General features: G+C 33.1%; 1 protein-coding gene across 2 annotated transcripts in view; it reads left to right on the top strand.

Moving 5' to 3' along the window:
- Window positions 1-22,027, top strand: part of LOC138703360 (fibroblast growth factor receptor homolog 1-like) — a 435,775-nt gene that overhangs the window by 358,526 nt on the left and 55,222 nt on the right. The window contains exons 10-15 of one of the 2 annotated variants that reach the window (XM_069831162.1): window positions 969-1,163; window positions 1,252-1,437; window positions 3,383-3,577; window positions 3,679-3,867; window positions 7,790-7,968; window positions 17,720-17,855. In XM_069831162.1, coding sequence (XP_069687263.1) covers window positions 969-1,163; window positions 1,252-1,437; window positions 3,383-3,577; window positions 3,679-3,867; window positions 7,790-7,968; window positions 17,720-17,855 — 1,080 coding nt within the window. Of the gene's footprint in view, window positions 1-968; window positions 1,164-1,251; window positions 1,438-3,382; window positions 3,578-3,678; window positions 3,868-7,789; window positions 7,969-9,163; window positions 9,337-17,719; window positions 17,856-22,027 lie in introns of both variants that reach the window. The other variant, XM_069831163.1, reaches the window with a different exon arrangement.

Below are 22,027 nucleotides of genomic sequence, written 5' to 3' on the forward strand. Positions count from 1 at the left end.
AATGTACTATTTCTTTTGCAACTGGTTGGATTCTTTCAAAAATGAAAAATTCACAACACAGCATTCTCGGCGGTCTCCTGGCAGTATCTTTGTCCACAGTTTCACTAATTGGGGGAGCATGTCAGTCAGATTTATGGCTTCCTGAACCCAACCCTGCAACGAAGGTTCTTTACTTGTGAAACCAAGAGTACTTACTTACTGGCTTTTAAGGAACCCAGAGGTTCATTGCCGCCCTCACATAAGCCCGCCATTGGTCCCTATCCTGAGCAAAATTAATCCATTCTCTATCATCATATCCCACCTTCTTAAATCCATTTTAATATTATCTTCCCATCTACGTCTCGGCCTCCCTAAAGGTCTTTTTCCCTCCGGCCTACCAACTAACACACTATATGCATTTCTGGATTCGCCCATACGTGCTACATGCCCTGCCCATCTCAAACGTCTGGATTTAATGTTCCTAATTATGTCAGGTGAAGAATACAATGCGTGCAGTTCTGTGTTGTGTAACTTTCTCCATTCTCCTGTAACTTCATCCCTCTTAGCCCCAAATATTTTCCTAAGCACCTTATTCTCAAACACCCTTAACCTATGTTCCTCTCTCAAAGTGAGAGTCCAATTTTCACAACCAGAACAACTGGTAATATAACTGTTTTATAAATTCTAACTTTCAGATTTTTCGACAGCAGACTGGATGATAAAAGTTTCTCAACCGAATAATAACAGGCATTTCCCATATTTATTCTGTGTTTAATTTCCTCCCGAGTATCATTTATATTTGTTACTGTTGCTCCCAGATATTTGAACTTCCCCACCTCTTCAAAAGATAAATCTCCAATATAGATAATAACTAAATCCTAAAATTAGGATGACTTAATGTTATATGTTTATTCATTTGTTCACTATGTTTTTACTGTGTTAATTTGTTATTTGTCTGATAAATATTATAATAATTTATATTTCTTAAGTTCCAGGAAATCTCATTCCACTGTCCCAAGTAATCGACCAAGAAGATTTTGATACTAGTGATGTATCAAAAGGAAAAGCAGAATACAATAAAACATTGCCTGACCATGTACCAGTTTTTACTAGTCCACGACTCTTATCAAAAAATGTTGCAAAACCAATTGGAAGTTCCTTGCGTCTTAATTGCCCTGCTGAAGGTGAGCAGTTTATTTCATTATCATACTGAAGGAACATTTTATGTATTTCAGATAGTGATTAGGTACTTACTAATGGTAATGTTCACAGGTAACCCAGAGCCCACTATCACTTGGACCAAGAATGGAAAAGTTCCTGTTCGTCAAGGAGGCATATTTCATTATGGACAATGGTCTCTTACATTGGAAGATGTAGACGTTCATGACTCTGGAAATTACACGTGCATTGTCTGCAATATGCATGGCTGCATCAATTTCACTTCCAGTGTGATGATTGGTATGCATTCACATGTATCAAATTTAATTTCACTTAAGATTCTGAATTTTCTTCGAGATTTTTATGGTAAAGCCAGTGGCGGCTCGTGAACTTGTGGATTGGGGGAGCTGCAGTAGATTTTGGTACATACAAATTTCACTTCTTGACATCATTACTAATAAGTATAGGACAAAAATAAATGCACTAATGAGAAAAACCAAAACTTCCTGACTTAGTTCATTTGCCATAATCGCTAAAAAAACTAATACCATCGATTTCAGTCTGAATTTCAGATCGGCAGACACTCAACATGCAATCTAGCAGTTCATTCTGAATTGTTTTAGAATTACCTTTAAACAGTAGCACGTTCCAAATGATTTTTGAGAGGCTCGTTTGGATTACTCACGAACTGTAGCAACCCACGAAATACACCAGGGTTCTTTGAATCGTTTTTTCATCATGTCCCCTATGGGGAAGTTAATATTGGCCACAAAATGTGATACAATTAATTTATTTTTAAAATAATTTCACGATTTTTTCTCACTTCTTGATTATGTTTGAGAAAGTTTGTTCTGTTCGCTTCACTTAATTGCGCAATTTTTCAGGTGAGACTGCAAAGATTCATACTTTTTAATTTTTAGGGGTAAATGTCCTAAATCTGTCACACCACTCCTAGTCCATGCAGCATCACCACCGAAGAGGAGGCAAGGAAAACAAAATACAGAATTTTTTTTTTTCACATCCACGTAACCACAAATGCTTACCGTAAATTTCATTGTTATACTTCCTTACATAATATATGCACTATTTCGGCTGGATGAAGCTTGAGTAAGATTTAAGTCAGGTAACGGACGACCCTTTAATTTCACTTCATTACATCAATCTCCTCCACAAGGGAAAGTTGAGAAAAATAAAATAAATATTCTGTAATTTACACACACTCATGCTTGCACATTTGCACTGGTTAAGTTACGGTACTAAGACGTCACACCAAAGCAACAGTCAGATATACTGATAGTCAACAATTTTCTAAAATTGGAAAAGAAGTCTCTTTCGTATTCTACATGCTATATCAAGAGGATTCTACTCGTGCAATCATTTTGAGTTAAGGCAAATATTAGGTTCTGCTGGAGGCTGGATATACGTAATAATAAAGCAAAAGAGAATATTAATTTCGTTATATTAACTCTATAAGATTCTACAACAGTAAGTATGTGAAGAGAAAATAAAAATTTTGTCATTAAGTTTCAAAGGAATAGAGAATCCATTTGACGCAGCATTACAATAGTGGTATGGGAGTGGAGGAAAAAATCTTCCCTTTGGCCTGGCTCTGCAAGCCACTGCAGCGAAATACGGGTTTTAAACAGCGGCAGTTTCCCTCTGCAGTCTGTGATAAAATATAAGGTGATGATGATGACGAGAACAACAATCACGACCATGACGATGATTCAAATTGATAATATAATTTTTTATTGACTTCCCATGTCTTTATTTCTTAGTCCCTGTCTTTCATAACAGCCAGTATAGATCTTCTGCCTGCAGTCTTTTATTTTTTCCTGTCTTCGTTAAAATTTTGTATAGGACGCAGATACTGCTGTCCTTTCATAATACTTAAATTTGATGTCCTTTCGTACATATTTTAAGCATTATCTTGTACCACGAAATATTCAAATTCCGCTTTTATTATATACATCAATTCACTCTTGCATAAAAGGAAACAAGTTATGATCTTGAATAAATGACTTGTTCAATCGATTTATCATTTCACACCGTAATAGATATTTATCTGAAAATAAAGCTTATCAATTTTGTTAAAATGATTGATTCCAGACAAATTCTGTAAAGACAGTTGCACTTAAAGGGTTTGTGTTCATATGTTGATATCCTGTTTCGTATAACCTGTACAGCTGTGATTTGAAGCTGTTACATGTTTATAATAATTGTTTTAATAATTTGTATTTTTAAGTTTCAGCAAGCCTTACGCCTATGTCCCAAGTAATTGACCATGAGGATTCTCATGACAGTGATACAAACCGAGTAGCAGGGGAATACAATGACACAGCACCTCAGAAAGCACCAAACTTTACAAAACCAGGAAACATGTATAGAGTGGTTGCAAAACCAGCTGGAAATATGCTGCGACTTAAGTGTCCAGCTGAAGGTGAGTGGTTTGTCTCATCTCTAGTGTAGAATCATTCAATGTAATCGAAATATTTTGTACGGTATCATACTATTTAACTTAATTAATGTTGATATTCATAGGTAATCCAGAACCTAATATCACTTGGACGAAGGATGGGGAAGTTCCTGTCCGTCATTTGGGCACAGTTCGTTATGGTCGTTGGTCACTTACACTTGAAGATTTGGTTGTGCGTGATTCTGGAAACTACACTTGTATAGTCTGCAATATACACGGCTGCATTAACTACACTTCTAAAGTGGATATTATTGGTAAGTGTAGCATCGTGCTAATTGCCAGTTTGAGATTTAAATTTAGAATACATATGGAGTGAGGTGAATCCATATTATTAGGTACAGTTTGTGTGGAATAACATGATGCTACAAAATTATACAAACAGTCAGTGTCATTGGTGGGAGCAAATATTTATCTTCCTTAAGCTAGAGTTTAGGACAGATGTAGGAATCTAAGACTCAGTCTGTGTGAAATGGAAATATGGCGAAAAATATCAATGAAAAAGTACGTAGCATTTTACAATATAGTAATTGGCTACATTGTAACCTAAAATTGTAATTAGATTTTCTAATATGGTTAAAATTCACAAAATCGGACAAAATGAGATACGTTTCACATGTATCTATTTAGTTTATTTTTTTCTGTACATTATTGTTAATGTCTAGATTAATGTTACATAACTGGCTATTTAAAAGATTATTTTATTTTATTCTACAATTTATATAATAATGTCCCATTGTGGGATCCTGGGAAACGAGAATGTGGATGCTTTAGCAAAGAAGGGCAGCACTGCTACTTACAGACCTGTTACTAAATCTACGTATTACTCTGTAAAAAGATTTATTAAATCTACATACTTAGACTTCAACAAACAAAATTTGATAACACAATCCCATGGGAAGAAATGGAACTCTCTGCATCAAAATCCACAGTTAATTCCCGATTTACCACGCAAATCGTCTGTAGCTGCATTTAGATTGGCAACAGGCCATGATTGTTTGGCCAAACACCTGCATAGAATTGGAATATATCAGTCCCCTAAACTGTCCATTGTGCAACTCACACCAAGAAATGGATTCGGAACACCTCAAAATCTGTGCTTCAGTGGCTGGTCATGATAATATCTTTGAAAAATATTGGCGTGCAAGAGGTCAAATGACTTTATTGTCAAACGCCTGGCATTAGAAAACAACAACATATAATAATGTCCACAAAAATGTCAGTTCTGTAACTGTGACATCACAGAAGTGACAAAAATCAATTTTCAATTTCCTATCCCTTAATTCTCATACTGATTACTGAGTTCAAGATTATGTTGAATATGCACACTCTCATATCTTACTGTTAACATACATCAGACATTTTACATATTTTACAGAATTTAACTATGTATTTCAGAACTGGCTGGTAATAAAGATACTCACTGGAAAACAGTTACATATATGTTTCTTTCTCTAATATAAAAATTAGCATCTATTTTTTTAGAATTAGCATATACCGTACTTTTTTTTCCAAAGGAAACTTTGTACATTCTACCTTTCATTTCTCAAAAGATAACATTGTGAACAGTTCAGCATTTCCTTTTTTCAAATTACAGCATCTGTCTGAAACAGCATCATACTCTGATAAAACACGTTCACTGTCAACATAGCTTGGTGTCCACAATACTTGTAAACATACAAAAAATTGTCTTAGCACGTGAAGCATAGAGTCCATGAATGGAATATTGCTGGGCTCCTTCATGAGAAGTTACAGTTGTTGGTCCATTTTACGAAGGAGCACGTGTCTCATAAATTCAACCAACTCTGTCAAAAAAACTAGAATAACTATTAACTCTGCTGCGATCACAAAAGTAAATGGCTGAGTAAACCAACACGACACATTTTAGCTGAGACTATATCGACTATAGAATTTGATAATCGATATTACGATATGTATATCAATCATCTGCCCTTCATTATCGATATATGAAATTTATCGAACGAGCAGATGATAATTGATAAAGACATGTTTTGAGTACTGTATTTAAAAAGTACCTTTAATTTGGTTTAATTACAATTGTCCAAATAATAATTAAATTACAACATGAGGGTTATCATTGTTTCAGTAGGTAAAATTCTATAATTTCCAGTCAGTTGCACAATAAATTTCAAGGACACATTTTAGTTAATTTCGTGATTTCTAGCCATATACGAACATCAAAGAATAAGTACCAGTAATGAATTCTACCTAATTTCTGTGCAGAAATACAAGTGTTGAAGAGGAAATACATTTGTTTTTTAACATTGCTGGATTCTTTATTTTTCTGGTTCCTACAGTTCATCCACTGTTACGGATTTCTGTGCCACATTATTCTGTACAGACATACACATGGTGTTCCGATATTTTTGGTTAAATGGTGTAAGCTATCTGCTCGTAGAATAACATTTTTGTAAATAATTTTATACATGTCTTGAGTGGTTGGCAATTCTTTAGCTCCTATAAATAACTATATGAATCTTTTCAGACTCTCGTTTTCTTTGATTTTCATTACTCTTAACAGAATTATTCACAAAGGAAATAAAGACAATACTGAAAAAATAGTTAAAGGATTGATATTGAAAATATCAGGTAATGCATTAAAAGCAATATTAATTAAACCTGGTGCAATAGCCAGTGTGTGAAACCCAATATGAGCAAATGCTGGGTAACTTTTGGTGTTGGACCTGGACTCATTTCACCGGCATTATCACCTTCATCTCATTCAGACACTAAATAACCTAAGATGTTGATAAAGTACCTACTAAAATAAAAATAAATAAATAAATAAAAAATAGCCAATGTGTATTGCGTCACTGTTTCTTTTTCTCTCGAGCAACAAGACTCTGTGGTCACTCTGGCCAATCCAACCCTCCTTTCAGACCTTCTCGAAACGCAGGCCAAGCATCATGTCATTCCTAACAAATGCATCGGCCTGCTGGTTTTTTACACCCCTGGTTATTTATCACAAATAATACAGTCTTGCTACTTCCGCAAATTTAACTTTCTGATTAAGAAGTTTATTCACGAATGTACATCACTACATAATGAAAAAAGAATTTTACTCACGAATAGGCCTATACAAAATCATTGCATAATAAAAAACTGGCTGTCTTCAATGGTCTAGTAACTGTCATACTTATCACTGCATCCGAGGCTGATAGACTGAAGTTATCCTCCCCTTGAAATAAATCATTAATTCAAACCTGTAAATCACAAGCTCTTCTAAACCTCTGAATTGTTGCACTGATTCCTGTAAGTTTTATGTATGTGTGATTGTATGCACATTTCTGTGTATGGCATCATTTTATTCTTTAAGGAGTTATCAAAGTTTTGTTTCGGATAATTAATTTAAAATAATCCTATACATTGTCAGTGGAATAACCAATATAGGTGCTTTCCATCTCAAAGATACAAGTTAAAATTCCGCTGATATCAGATAGCTTAGAATTTACCTCTTGATAAATATTTCTCTCCTCCCGTTTTTTTTACTCCTCCATTTCACCTGTCATAGGATTCTAGTTTGAAATACAAGCAATTAAGACAATAATTAATGAAAATATCAGTAATCTGTACCAATACTTGAGTCATCAAGTAAACATTTTGCCAAAAACTTTATAAATGATTTTTTTTTAAATTATTTTATGCATGAAAGCATTTCCACTGTCATTCGTTTTTGTCTAGAGACTTGTTTTTTTTTTCTCTCTTTTTTAACGAAATTTAGTCTACATACCAAACTTGTTTAAGTTAAAAATCTGGTAGATATTTTGCAGATTAATAGATTTATTTCTAAGCATATTCAAATAAGTTCTTGTTTATCATTATTGTAATATGTCAATACAAAATTTATAGTTTTCATTATGAGTTTATTTTCCTTATTTATTCACATATTACTTCGTTTCCTGCATTCTGTGTACATATTCACTTTATATTGTATTAGAATTAATGTTGTAGATTCTTTATCCATTTCGTAAATTAATACATATCTCCTGTCCAGTACTAAGTATCTGTCTAACATTCTCACTGACATGTAGTAATTTTAATCTGATGTTTGTCAAGCTTCTTTATAGACTATGTAATATAATAATATTTTTACAATTACCAGCTCCTTTATTGCAAACTTGGGATATTTTCAAACATATGTGTATTAATTTCTACCAGAACGATTCCCTCACAAGCCATATGTGAAAGAAGATTACCCACGCAATGTAACAGCTCTAGTGAATTCTACAGTGAGGTTTGAGTGTCCTACGTACTCTGATCTTGAGCCTCATATACAATGGATAAAAATGTATCAAGAAGAATTAGAATCTCTGGCGGAGAATAACACTGTAATCAAGGTGAGAATATGATTTGTTACAGGAGCAGAAGGAGCTGATGAAGAAAGTGCATTTTCTCGTGTGCTTTTGATTTTATGGGCAAGCATCAGGATGTAAATTGGAGTCGATGTTTTTAATACAAATTTCCAAAATAAATGTTATATTAGATAATCAATTTATTGGCTTCTGAATTAGGTAGTTGAAACATACTGCTTTGTAGTCCAAGAAACATACTGCTTTGTAGTCCAAGAATTCCTTCCATAGAGAAAAAAAGTAATGATGCAGGTGTCATAATTTCCTGTTTATGCTAGGAAATGTTCTTTTTACTTAGAATTTATATCTCGACTGCACAGCATTGGTTATGCTGAGAAGCAATGCAGCACTCGCTGATAAATTTCTGATTAGTTTTCCAGACACAAAGAATCGTACCATAACTTGCTTTATCTTTGGTACATAAAAAGAGTTATAAAATTTATTCTATAAATAGATATCAAAAGATTTAAATCGGGAGGTTAGGGCAACTACAATCTTCGAATACTTTTCCAATCACATTCATTGAAAAATTTGAAGTGTGCACTATGGTGTTGTTTTACGAAAAAAATAGTCTTTAAGTTTTTTTCTTTTCGTAAGTCATTGAAGAGTACAGTCAACATCCAATATTTTTTTTAGAATTCATCATCTCCTCGTGAAGCACTGGCTTGATTATTTTATGCACACTGATCACACATCGAACTCTCATTATAACATTATGTAAGGGAACCACTAGTTCTTAAATTTTGGATCTACTTGGCATTTTGAATGCAGAATATTTTCTATGAAATATTTTTTGGCAACTTCTTTATGTTGCACATTAAACAGAAATAATTTGTTCCATAGTATAGGTCTACATATTTATTTGGCTTACCACTAACAGTAACTGAAAGAGGCTGTTCGCTTCCTGGTAGCACCCAGATCCAGATTTTCCTGACGTCCTTCCAGAAGGACGGAACATCTGGGTTAAATACAGGATGGCAATGGCTACTATAAACTTTAGATTCTATGTTTCACCCATTTTCAAATAAGAAGTAGGCTACATTTTGTAGAAGCAGTATGACATGTACTATTGCAAACAACATCTTTTGCAATCTACCTAATGCTTGCCCAAGACTTCCTCCAGCAAGACGGCAACAGTCAGTCGCGAAATGTTTATTCCCATGACTGTGCATTGTTTTTCTAGAGCGTCTCCATCACAGACCGATCTTAACGGAGGCCCCCAAAAACTCTACTGTGGTGGTGGGTCATAATGAGTCATTTCGATGTCAAGTTCTATCTGATCTTCATCCACATGTTGAGTGGTTTCGGGGGTACTACACCTCCCTTAACGAAACAGAAACTAGTAACGTGGTGAAGGTATATAAGCTTCCCTTTTATATGGGTGCTGCATGTTGCATGTGTCTATTGGCTGTTCTTGAATTGTGTATTACATAACATGTAACTGTTTCAATTCCTTGCATGTGGTACTGTAATTTTCCAACTAGTAGTACCAGTATCTATGTAATGCATTTAAGGTTTGCTGAAATATTAATTCGAGATTGGGAGCTGAATGTGAAAATATAGTTTTCTTGATGCATTCCACCATATCTTTGCAGTTACTTACTATTAATATTACGAAGCTGTTATTTCATTGTAATGTCTGTGTAATACAGTTTTTATTTAATATTAAGAAATTACATAAAGATATTTCAGTTGTTTTAGTTCTATAATTATTTATTTTCATAGCAAACACAAAACAATATATTTTTAAAATACAAATAATATAGGTACGTATTTTAACATGTTTCTGTCAATATATATTTAACATTATTAAAATAATACAAATGTTATAAAACTTTAAAACTTCAAAGTGTTAACATACTTTAAAAAAATATATGTACCGGTACCTTAAATATTCTGGGTGTGGCAATTTTAAAATTGTTAAAGCATAACAACTTCGAAATGGCCGCTCAGCATATTAAATTTGAGGCATCAGTTCATCACTCTCTTTTTTTAACTATTTAATGAACACTTTGAAGTTTTAAAGGTTTATCATATTTTACTGGTATGGTATATTAACGTTTTATAAAGTGAAATGCAATCAAATAATCTTAAAAAATGTTCTTTGGCATTGTGTGTCTATCACTTTATAAATTAATATACTGATCCTTTATTAATCTTTACTGTGGATCCAACAACACATCCAATTTACCTGGGTTTGTTTTCCAGCATGGAAGAGTAACTTTATCTTTCTCCATTCTCTTGTGTTTGTATTGTGTTGCCCTATAAGGTGTGACCTTGTGCTCAGCTTACCATACTGCCAGGGAATTTGCAATGTAGATTCAAAATTCAAATGAGAATTAGAATAGATCAAATGGTCCAGTCTTTGAATATAATAATAATTATTATTACTGTACATAAGGTATTTGCAGATTAGTTTAGTACCAGTACCTTTTTTCTCTTTGTACCGGTACCTTTTGATAATTATGTACATTTTCAGGAGAATAATTGTTTGTTGCATCATCACTTCAATGAGTAGAAATATCTTTTGTCGTAGTTCAGTCCAAGAATTTAATAAATTTTGTAATCTGCTTACTTATTTTTATAACCTAACATAAATTAATCTATGTGTGTCATGAAAATAAAGACTATACCTATTTGCAAACCTAAAAAAACCTCATACAAATAAAAGAAATAATGAAACATCTTAGACTCTAGATTCAAGTCTCAATCATTAATATGTTCAAATTTAGTATTATGGATTTAATTGTTGATTTCAAAATTTCTTCAGTGCCACATTCTATTTTAAAGTAGGTTATTCTCTGATCATTGGCCTCACCATAATTTTTTTATCTTGGGCTGTTACATGGCAAGTATACTCTGAAGTGATAGTGTTGTTGTGAAATCGGTATTGGTTCAGAAATTGGAACACATTGTCATTATGGAGCTGGTATCATAAAGAAATATAATATCTTATTTACTACTATATTCTACCAAAATATAAATAACTTTATACTTCTATATCTAATTTAAAAATAACTTCAGAATTGGTATCATTATTTGTTCTTTAAACTGTTTTCTGTAACTTACACACTACCTTCTTTCCAAACTTCTTTTTGACTAGTACTTCGATACTCTTCAGACAAATCCATATTGTACAAATTAATCTTTGTAGATAATAATAAGACTTGTGACTGTGAATATAGAGGTCTAGATGCATAGTATGTTTGGCTAATAGTATTATTCTCACTTCTAATGTTAATAATTGTTCGCATGTTCTATGACAATGCATGCATCAAATTGTGAGAAAAGCATTTTGCATAAAAACTGGATTATTTATGAATGTGCACTGACGTACTGTTACTTAATTTATTTATATAGGTACTATACACTCTCATTCTACTTTTAAGCCCAACTTATGTAGACAGAACTATTTTATCTCTAGATTTCTTATTATTGATCTGGAATTAATTAATTATGGTATATTTTTAAAGATCGTAAAGTCCACTGGGAGGTCTACCAAAAAATAAAATAGTGTTTCTTATTTTGCTGTCATTTTTACTCTCAAGGAAACTTAATGGGAAATGATATGGAAATGTATTCAATAAAATGTAGGTAGTAACAGATCTTTATTTCAGAGTTCCAGTATTTGATTGATATATTATTTATTTGCTTAATCTAAACGTACTGTTCTGTAATTTCGTTACATCTGTGGAAAAAATAATGAGGATATTATTGAAATACGGTACTATAAATTTATTCTATTTGTATATCCTATATTTTGTTACATTAAAGTTGTAACTTTTATTTTAAGTGACACGGTAGTTTGAAATTTATTTGAACCATATTCAGTCAGCTTTAAGATATTAATTTGTTGGTTAATGTAGAGATTTCTATACAAGCATGATTCTTATTTGAGGGAACTAATATACTGTATTTCTGTAAAGATTTATTTCTATTGAAGCTAAACTTTCTTATTCTAAATGCTTTTAAATTTTGCATGCACAATATAATGTTACTATTATTCTCTCAGTATTTTTATTCATTGCTTGTCGACGTTTCCGTTAAGCTCGAAGTAATTATGGCTTGCTCTAAGAAAAATGTTTGTAATGCATTTTGACCAGTTTAAACTGTGATGAAGTCTGAGTACCATCAATGTTGAGACAGAACTATATATGCATCTTGCTGGTTAGCTTGCTGTAAGAAAATTGTTTATTATTATTAGACATACCGGTAACTAAATAAGCATTCTGTTGGCTAGTTTGTTGTAATTGTAAAAATAAATATGTAATGTGGTAATGTGCACAGTACGATTATTTAGTCCTGACAGTCTCCGACAATGTGCGCCTAGGTCAGGAGAGTCCATTAAGTTATGCCAAGGGATGTTTGGGTTAGTCAGTCGCTTGCATTCAGAGCGATCAGATGTCATGTGTGCTGTAGATCCGTGTATTTCCAGTAGAGTTAAGCTGTACTGCATTTCTTTACTGACCGCTCATTCTTATCTCTACTCTGGAGCACTCTCCACTACTCCTATTATTTCCTCTCTTTCACGTCACCGAGCTGTCAGGACTAAATAATCGGTCTGTACATATATTATCAACAAAGCTTGTCCTGCACTAATTTTTTTAAAATAAAGTTTATGCATCTTGATTACCGGTACACACTTTTATCACTTTAAAGTTTGTTATAGAAACAACTTTCCTGTGTTAATGTGAAACTAAGTTGATAATTTACCTTTCTTGACTAGTTTCGGCTCGATTTGTAGTCATCTTCAGATACTAGTGAGGTCCTCCTTGTTTCCAAAAACAAGAAAGGACCTCACTGGCATCTGAAGATGGCCACAAATCAAGCCGAAACTAGTCAAGAAAGGTAAATTATCAACTTAGTTTCACATTAACACAGGAAAGTTGTTTCTGTAACAAATCTTAAGTAGTAAAATTTGGTTAGTCCCTAAGTAATGTAAGTTATTATAACATAAAATCATACTTAAGGCTAAGTAAAAAATTTCTTAAATGTAATTTTTATACCTCTATATTTTTTTTTATACTTATACATACATGCACAAAATTCTTGTTATAAATTGTAGTATTACTTACACCTTCAGCGAACATTCTTCGGATTACAATAATTACTATGTAAATCTACTGTATAGTGCTTGTTAAAATGAATAACTTACGTAGGTAACTTAGAAGTTGTCTAATATATTATAATAAATTCCAACTGTTTAGTTTTAAAGCAACTTCCATTTCTGCTTTTAACAAAGTCTTCAAATACAAACATATGAAAGAATACAGTCTCTAACAACAATATCATTGTGCATTCTATTACATATCAAGCCGAGACTTGAAGGATTCCAGCAGAGGTCTGGAACCATTGCTGTCGAATAAATTTAAAAAATATCACACATTTTAATTTACTGTTATACTAAATTAAGGTATTTGAACTGCTGGTAATGCTAAGGAATATTGCAGATCATAGACAATGATAAATAAATAAAATTGTTAGTTTGTTCATTTTTGTTGAAAATCCATTGTCAGGAATTATATGGGCTGTCTATGTTGTCAGCTGTCAGAAGTGTTACTTAAAATATTTGTATAGATGAATTAATTCATTAAAAAGAGACGAATTGATTGTTGCATGAAAACTAACACTTCACGCGTAAATCATAATGGTTGAAAACTACCGGTACTTTTAGATAAAACAAAAAACTAAGCTATGATCAGAATCAACTATGCTCATGGAATTAAATAAATGCCATTGCTCTCCCTTCCAATGACAAAATATATTTCTATTTTATGTAAAATTTCATATATAATCCCTTACCTCTTTTTATGTATGTTCTTAACACACTTTCTTTACACTTCATTGTTTTTTTCTATCGAATGTTACAATATTGTTCGATTTCCTTCCTTCCTCTTCAGTACTTAACATAAAGGTTTTTCTTTCTATTTAGTACCTTGCCTCCTACAGTTTTATCTGAGAAGTTAATTTATTCTAATGAAATCTTTTCGACTGTTAGTCATTTGTAATATAGCATTTATTTCTATATTATTTTATTCTGATTCACTTCATTTTGAATGACTGTATTTTGTCTTTTTGGAAGATTAGTACTGGTAATAATGAATTTTGAGTTGGATTAGAATTTACAAATTGTCTTTTTGAACATGTGATTCATTTTTACGAATTAGTGCCAGGTATTTCAGTCAATCTCTCTACGGACTTCATGTTGTTGATACATTTTTGTGATGATTTTTAAATTATTTTTGTAATGTTATTTCTTGACAATCATATTTATTTGTAAGAAATAGAAATAAAATAGAATGAAAAGTAAGTTCGATTATTCTTGGCACTTCAGTTCGAATGGGCTCATTGTCCTTACTTCTTCAAAGACTAGAATAGTTCTGAAACCTGAATCAGTTTCATGAACTGAAGGTCCCTTGTGATATTCTCTATTCCAGGTTTATGATATCAAACAATTTACAGACATCTTCTGAGTTCAGTGAATTATCCAGTACTGATTTTAGAAAAATTATTCTGGATGGACTTGCTCAAATTTGTAATGGTCTTTCACTTTCAACTGCTCGCTCTATAACAAACAGAATATGAATATAATCTTAAAATTATCAGTTTTCATTTTCTTGTAACCATTTTAAGAAAATATTTACTTTTACTAACAGAAGAAATGTACCGTATTTCAGATATATGTGCGGCCCACCAGCTATCTGCTGAAACACCCACTAGGGACATATCCACTTCAGTTAATCCACCACAATCCTCAATTCGGTCCTTTTCAGAACTACTTAATATTGTCTTCATTGAATCTATAAAACACACTCTTACTATGTCTTAGAGTCACATAGATATTCAAGAACAAGTGTACCTTACCTCTGCTCACTTCCTCATCATGTACACCAGACATACATACAAAATACCGGTACTACAAACTTCCTTTCATAAGGATTAATTACTTTCCATTGCCACGCTTTCGGATGTGGTTAAATTGATTAATCTGATGTCACTTTGTAAAGAATGCTTTGTTTTGACGTAAATACGTCTTTGTTTGAGATACCAGGTACAGTTGTTCAGAGAATCCAACATTTTTAGCGTAAAACAACGTTCAAGAAGTCTCTGCTAGATGCTGCACATATCAAAACTTACATGTGCTGCCATCTTGCAAGTGAATAAGAGACGAGAGTTATCTAACAAGCAACTTGCATTATATGTTAACCATTTACATTAATCATATTAAATTAAATACAGTAAAAATATAAACAAAAACTGTATCCCTAATGATAAAAATAAGAATTAAGACATAAAACAATGAATGGGGAAAATGGGAGGGGAAACATTTAAAAGATACGCGAAAACGCGTCTTTGCAAGGGAGTCTGGGACTCAGAAGAACTGAATATGTGAGCTCCAGGCCTGTTGGGCATTTGTCTCACTCTGATTTCCGCCATTCCAGTGAAGGTAATTTAGTGAATTTTGAAGGGGAAAAGACACAAATAGACGTAACCTAATAGTTACCACATAAGGGAGGGGAGAGGAACATGACAGAACAGCTCAGGACAGGAATACTGGCTGTTGTTTGGTCAACTGTCCGAAGACAAGTCTGAACTTCACAAGTGGTACCAACAAGACATCACTTATGAGGCAACTAAGCCAGGAGATAATGGGGTAGAGTGGCTAGTTTCTTTCCCCAATATGTTAAAAGCTTGTACATAGAGAGGGAGTGCAGCAGTCCTTGCAAGAGGAAAGTTCTGATCTCTTTCACTGTGCGAGCAACAGTTGAGAAAACTCGACCCAAACACAGAAAGCAATATGCAAAAACCAAGGCTCTTAATTTGAAAGCTTTAATTTGGAAAAATGCCGAAACGTTTATGGGAAGGAGGGATGTAGATCCGTGATCCATTCCTCTAAGGTCTCATCCTGACAGTTGGGTCATTCCATGCAAAAAAAAGTATGTTTTTGAACCATGATGTCTCAAAAGTTAAAAATATTGTAGTAGGTTATTTTGTATGTTCTAAATATGAATTTTAAGCAGTACTATATTTATATCTTTCATAGTTTGGCAGGAATCAGAATTTAAAATATTGGTTTAACAAAGAACACAGTTTCATTCATTGAAGTTTTCTTACTATGTAAAGGAAGATGGAAAAGTGATTTCAATGCAGTTCGAAAAAGGAGAGCCTTGTTTACAAATGCCCTTAAAATGAAAAAATATATATAATTTTTTAAATAGTTACCCACCGTAAAATAATTTAAAAAATATAGAACATAAAATGCAATTCATTTTTACAGACGAAAAAACATGTGTTTAATTCCTTAGGGTATATTGATTCCACTGTGAAAATTTCAGAATGTTGACTTAAACATCATGTCAGTTTTTAATAAAAATAACTCATCGGAACAAAGGAGCTCAGCAGGCAGGCTCTCCTGTCATACAGAATGTTGCGAGAACACGGTCAGGGAGGCGGACATTTGAGATTACTCATCGTTATGAAGTCTCATGAATGCTGCAACCGCCACACATTGCAAGCGATTTTTAACCATCGGAACAAAAATTAATAATTTTATTAATTTAATTATTCACATGTTTTTTGAGATAAAGTCATAAAACTTGGGAGATGGATTAGGAATAAGATTTTCTTTAATACAAATGAAATTCGCATGAACTATTTCTTTTTTTCAGTGAGGTGTTTTTATGAGCATGTCTTAATATTATTCGGATTAGTCTTTAAGGTATTAAAATATGGTTATTCAAGTTTACAATGGCGTCTGTTTAGTTTCGATAACACTTCATATAGGGTGTCTAGAATATTTTAAATGATGGATAACATGTAACTGCCACCCATTTTTCAGTCATCCGTATGACTAAAATATTAATGATATGGCGGTCATAGTTGGCAGTTTAATTTATTTCATAACATTATTATATTAAAAGCCCAAAAAAATTCATGACATCGCTGGCATATTCTTAAAATTTTGTATGAAATGACCCAGTTATCTTAGGAAATTCATGGAAAACCACAGTTAAAGTGAGTCTATTGAAATATGGCCTGGTCGTCTCTGAGAACATTTTTTGGAAAGGGTGGGTGTTATTGTTATTGTAATAGCTCAAGTTGAATTTTACCAAGAGACAGGATGTTGGAGTGTTTCTGGCTAAGATGTGCTGGGGTTGAATCCTGATTCTGAACCTCTATCAGACAGTAAGTGCTTGTCACTACACAAGTCGATCTCAATGCTTATTCCAGGTCATCAGAAACTGAGTTCTCTCTGTCAGCTCAAATAGGATAAGGGAAGGAATGATGCCAGGAATGGGGGGGGGGGAGGTGGCTCAGAGTTAAGATGAGCTGGAGATGGCACCTGATTAAGAGCCTCAAACAAGCAATGAGTGCTAGTTGCTTCTCAGATAATTCCCGATACTTAAAAGAAACAAAACAATAAAACAAGGGTGGTATTCTCACAATCATCGGGAATTCTGTGAATCAACTGTCACTTTTTGGTTTGTCTTACTAAATATTAATACTAGTTTTATATATCTTGGTACCTAATATGAATTGTGTACGAGTAGGCCTAGTATTCTTTGATTGTTTCTTAAATATTTCAACTTGGTAGACATTTCTACCATTAATTTCATCAGAGACACATGATTTCAAAGTCATATTATAATATTTCTGAGTGTAAATTTATAATAGTTACAATTAACTAATGAATATAAAGCATTAATATATTTTTAATTCTTTAAAATTTGATCTACAGTCAAGCATTCCAACTGAGAAACCAGAAGTACTTGTGCTTAGTAACGTATCATATGAAGATGAAGGATGGTATACGTGCATTGCTGGGAATAGCCTTGGAGTCACTTATGCCAGCGCATATCTACATGTTGTTGACAGTAAGCTACAAATTTAACTATAAGTATATATTAATTTAATTAAACTACATTAGTGAATGGTTTACTTTCAGAAAATTTGTTCTAACTATTGAAAAATTGCATGCCTATATAAAATTATTCTGTACAACGTAATGGTTATTCTTAAAGTGTCCAACTTTACAATATGATTGAAAACTTTGTGATTAATGACGAAGAAATGTAGTACTGTACAGTGGCGTTTCGTGCCTAAAATGACAAAGGGTTCACTACTTTTATGATATTACATAGTTTTCCAACAATTTGAATAATATCTCATTTCTGAAAATTTAAAAAATACTACAGTTCTTTAAAGTAGATAATTGCCTTAAAATGAGCCTGATGATGATGATGATGATGATGATGATGATGATGATGATGATGATGATGATGATGATGATGATGATGAATTATCTTTGAAAGAACATAGTGATTTTTTTCTTACGTTATCATTCTGTCTTTCAATACTCTGCCTGAAAGCTGAGCTAAGTTGTTGCCTACTTTCTGTTCTTCCAAGGACTAATAAAACTAGGCAAAAATTCTTATGAGCAATAGATTTCTCATGCTTCTTAATTTTCAGTGTCAAATGGCTTAAATCTGACACACCAGTGTATGTCCAGCTCGTATCTTTACCCTTAGAAAATAGCAGGCACAAGAAACAAAATAATTTATTTGTAGATTCACAACTGCAAATCCAGCTGTTTCTTTCATATTTTTTTTACATTGAAAGCCCTGCAAAATGTCTTCTCTCGACTTGTTTGTGCTTGCTTTAAATCGAGTTGAGGTGACAGCCTTCCAAACTTCTTTATTTTACACTTATCTTCCAAGATTAAAAACTGAAAATTTTGTTTGTAAAAGATATTGAACACTATTCATTTTGTTTGGAAACGAACACTGGTCACACTCACAGATGAAGGTAGTAACACTATAATTCCAAGAAAGACTAAATGGACATTTAAAGGATTGTAAGAAACCATTAATAAATACAACAATCAATAACACACATGTTGGCAACAGGCCATGATTGTTTGGCCAAACACCTGCATAGAATTGGAATATATCAGTCCCCTAACTGCCTATTGTGCAACTCAAACCAAGAAATGAATTCGGAACACCTCAAAATCTGTGCTTCAGTGGCTGGCCATGATAATATCTTTGAAAAATATTGGAGTGCAAGAGATCAAATGACTTTATTGTCAAATGCCTGGCATTAGAAAACAACAACAACATAACACACATGTACACGTGCTAAAAGCATAATCTCAGCTACAGATTGGAGCTAACTTCCGGTTTCTGTCACGAAGTCTTTTGCATGTCGGCTGTCTCATGAACACATGACTATAGCTGCGCTGGTCCAAATACCAGCGCAACCACACGTTTATGCCATGCAGCATTTCCCCTTGCCTCTCGCCCAGCACTCAAGTCCAGAAGCTGACTTGGCAGAGGAGAAATTGAACCTCGGAAGCACTCATAAGCATGTATTCTTATGTGTGTGTGATCTCTGCAGTTCATAGGTTTTCATATGACAAAAATACATCAGAGCCGCAAGTAAACTTATTAAAGATGAGCAAAAAACAAAGAATGATAGTGTAAATTATAAATGAATTAATTTAAGCGATTAAATTGTTTTTCCTGAGGGTTCTCTGAACCATTGAATGCATAGGACGCACCGCCACTGGTACTGTAGCATCATTGTACAGTATATAGGAAAATGGCATAAAAACTCTTGAATTCTTTGCATAGCCCAAAAATTTAATATACCAGCAGTTAATTACTGATAAAGACAGTCATGTTACTCAGTGTATCTATCATCTGAAATTATATATTTCCTTTCATATTTGAAATTACACCATTTTCGAAAGGTTCTGAGCTCTGTCCATCCTCACAAAAACTGATATCGAGTAGCCTACCAGCTATTTTCAGAGAGGTAAAATCGCCATAACTTTCAAAACAGCTCTCAGCCTCATATACAGTAGAATTCAATATCAGGTACAGTATGATGCTAACCTCATCATCTCCTAGTGTGGTGGTCCAGTTCTGTCTCTTTGCATTCTGTATATCTTAAGGGCATCCACACGGACTTTCATAGAGCTAATGATCTGAAGGTGAGCAAGCTACAAAAAATCTTACACACGTCACCAGTAACACACACCTGCCTGTATAACAAGCCACCAAGATCATAATTTCATTACATTGACAATATGTATAGAAATTGAATGTGGTCTACAAAAGGTGTGTTTATTTTCTGGAATTTCTTGAATTGAATGTTGTTTACTGTACCTACATTAAATTTTGATAGAATCATCAAAAGTGGGACATTTTACTTGTAATTTTTTTATTATGTTTATCAGGCCATTACATTTTATGAAATTAAGCGAGTGTGGACTGAGATTGAAGATTAAAGAGTGTTTTTGTTAAAATGTATTAAATTAAATATTTAATGGATTGTTAAGACTTGAATGGTAACAAATTAAAATATTGCCTACGATAATATACTTTTTCTTCCTAAGCTACAATAGATAATACTAATATGCTACATGTCCACATCCACATAAAACTATTGCTTAAAATTGGCCTGAGACATATTAAAGAATTTTATAAATAATAATAACCGTAATGTGTGCAATATTAACAGGAATTTACTTTCTTCTTAATGCATTCTTTTGTCTTCACAAGAACATATAATTACTACAGGTTATACAATGTGACATAAGATGACTGACATACTTTCTTTTTCTATTACAATAATGAGAATAATGTTAAGATTAAACATTTTCTGTAACTGAATCTTTCATTATTGTCGATTAGCATTTGTCATTAGAAATGTTAGAAGTACAGGTAGGTAATGAAAACTATTTTTAGGCATTGAAGATATTGCTTATTATAGCAAAATTAACTTTTCTTTTGACTTCTGACAGTTCACTAGCCACTGAACTTACAGATTGTTGTCATGGTAATCAAGGTTAACCTTGGAAGTAGCCAATCACCATTTAACACTCCCTGCTTTCTTCGTCCAAGCTTGCAGACAATACTGCCACATTATCGAACATATAGCTGATTTACTGACCAACCAGTTCCTAGTAATAGCAGAAATTGGTAACATTGCCAGACAGCAGACCAATAAGTCATGCAGCTAGCAAGCTATCAGAAGTCGAAAGAAACGTTAATTCTATTATAGTATTCTAGTTATATTTCTTGCAATGCTTTCTGAAATTTATTCACACTGAACAAACCTTCTTATGCTTCGTGACAAAACATAAGTGGCATTCTCTCCTGGAAGTAAGGTTATAAATATTCACCCATGCATTAATTTTGTTTTTCCACTGTGGTCAACATCCCCTGCTTATAGCTCTAATCCAATGTATGTCAAAGTAATCGTTAGTGAAATCATCGATGAAGGTAGAACAGGGTGGTATGAGGGAGGGTCATCATGTTCTGTCACTGACTATATAAATATAAATTTTTATTGGTAATACAGGTTCATCTCCACGATATTTTTTAATTTAATAATAAGCTTAATTCACGCTGTATGTTTACTGGATCTTTTATTAATTTTTCTTAAAAACTCGAGTGAGTTTAAGTTTCAATTGTTTAAACGAGTTGCATGGCTTACAATTATTGACTAAGCTTTATGCTGTAAGGATATAACTCTGTGATTTAAACACGTTTGCAGATTTTTCAGTCAAAGTCAGAATGTGTCAGACAGTGCATATTCTGTAAAATATGTATAATACTGTATGGTATTTTTCATTATTACACCATGATTCAAAGAACGTCTTAAGAAAATTGTATTTATTATAGATTCAGTTACTTCTCATATTTTTCAAAATAAAAATAATAAACTTGTACGGAAGTGTTGTCCTCGGTACTTCAGTGGTTATCATATTTGCAATTGATCTAATGTTCGTCAGATTTTTTACCAGAACAAATCCTGAATACATCAGGACTGTCGCTGGGCAGTAACCTGAACACACGTTTCAGCATCACATTGTTGACAAGTAACTCCATCTGTTAGCACAACCATAAAGCATCTAATAGATGCTATAGAGTGACCAACAACGAAAAAAGAAAAAAATCCTGTATTGACTATAGCAGCCACTGCCTGCTGGATCACATTCTTTGGCTGCTTACACTGCCTGCCCAATCAAAGGTTATGC

The sequence above is a fragment of the Periplaneta americana genome, chromosome 7 (assembly GCF_040183065.1).
Source record: "Periplaneta americana isolate PAMFEO1 chromosome 7, P.americana_PAMFEO1_priV1, whole genome shotgun sequence".
Taxonomy (NCBI): Eukaryota; Metazoa; Arthropoda; class Insecta; order Blattodea; family Blattidae; genus Periplaneta; species Periplaneta americana.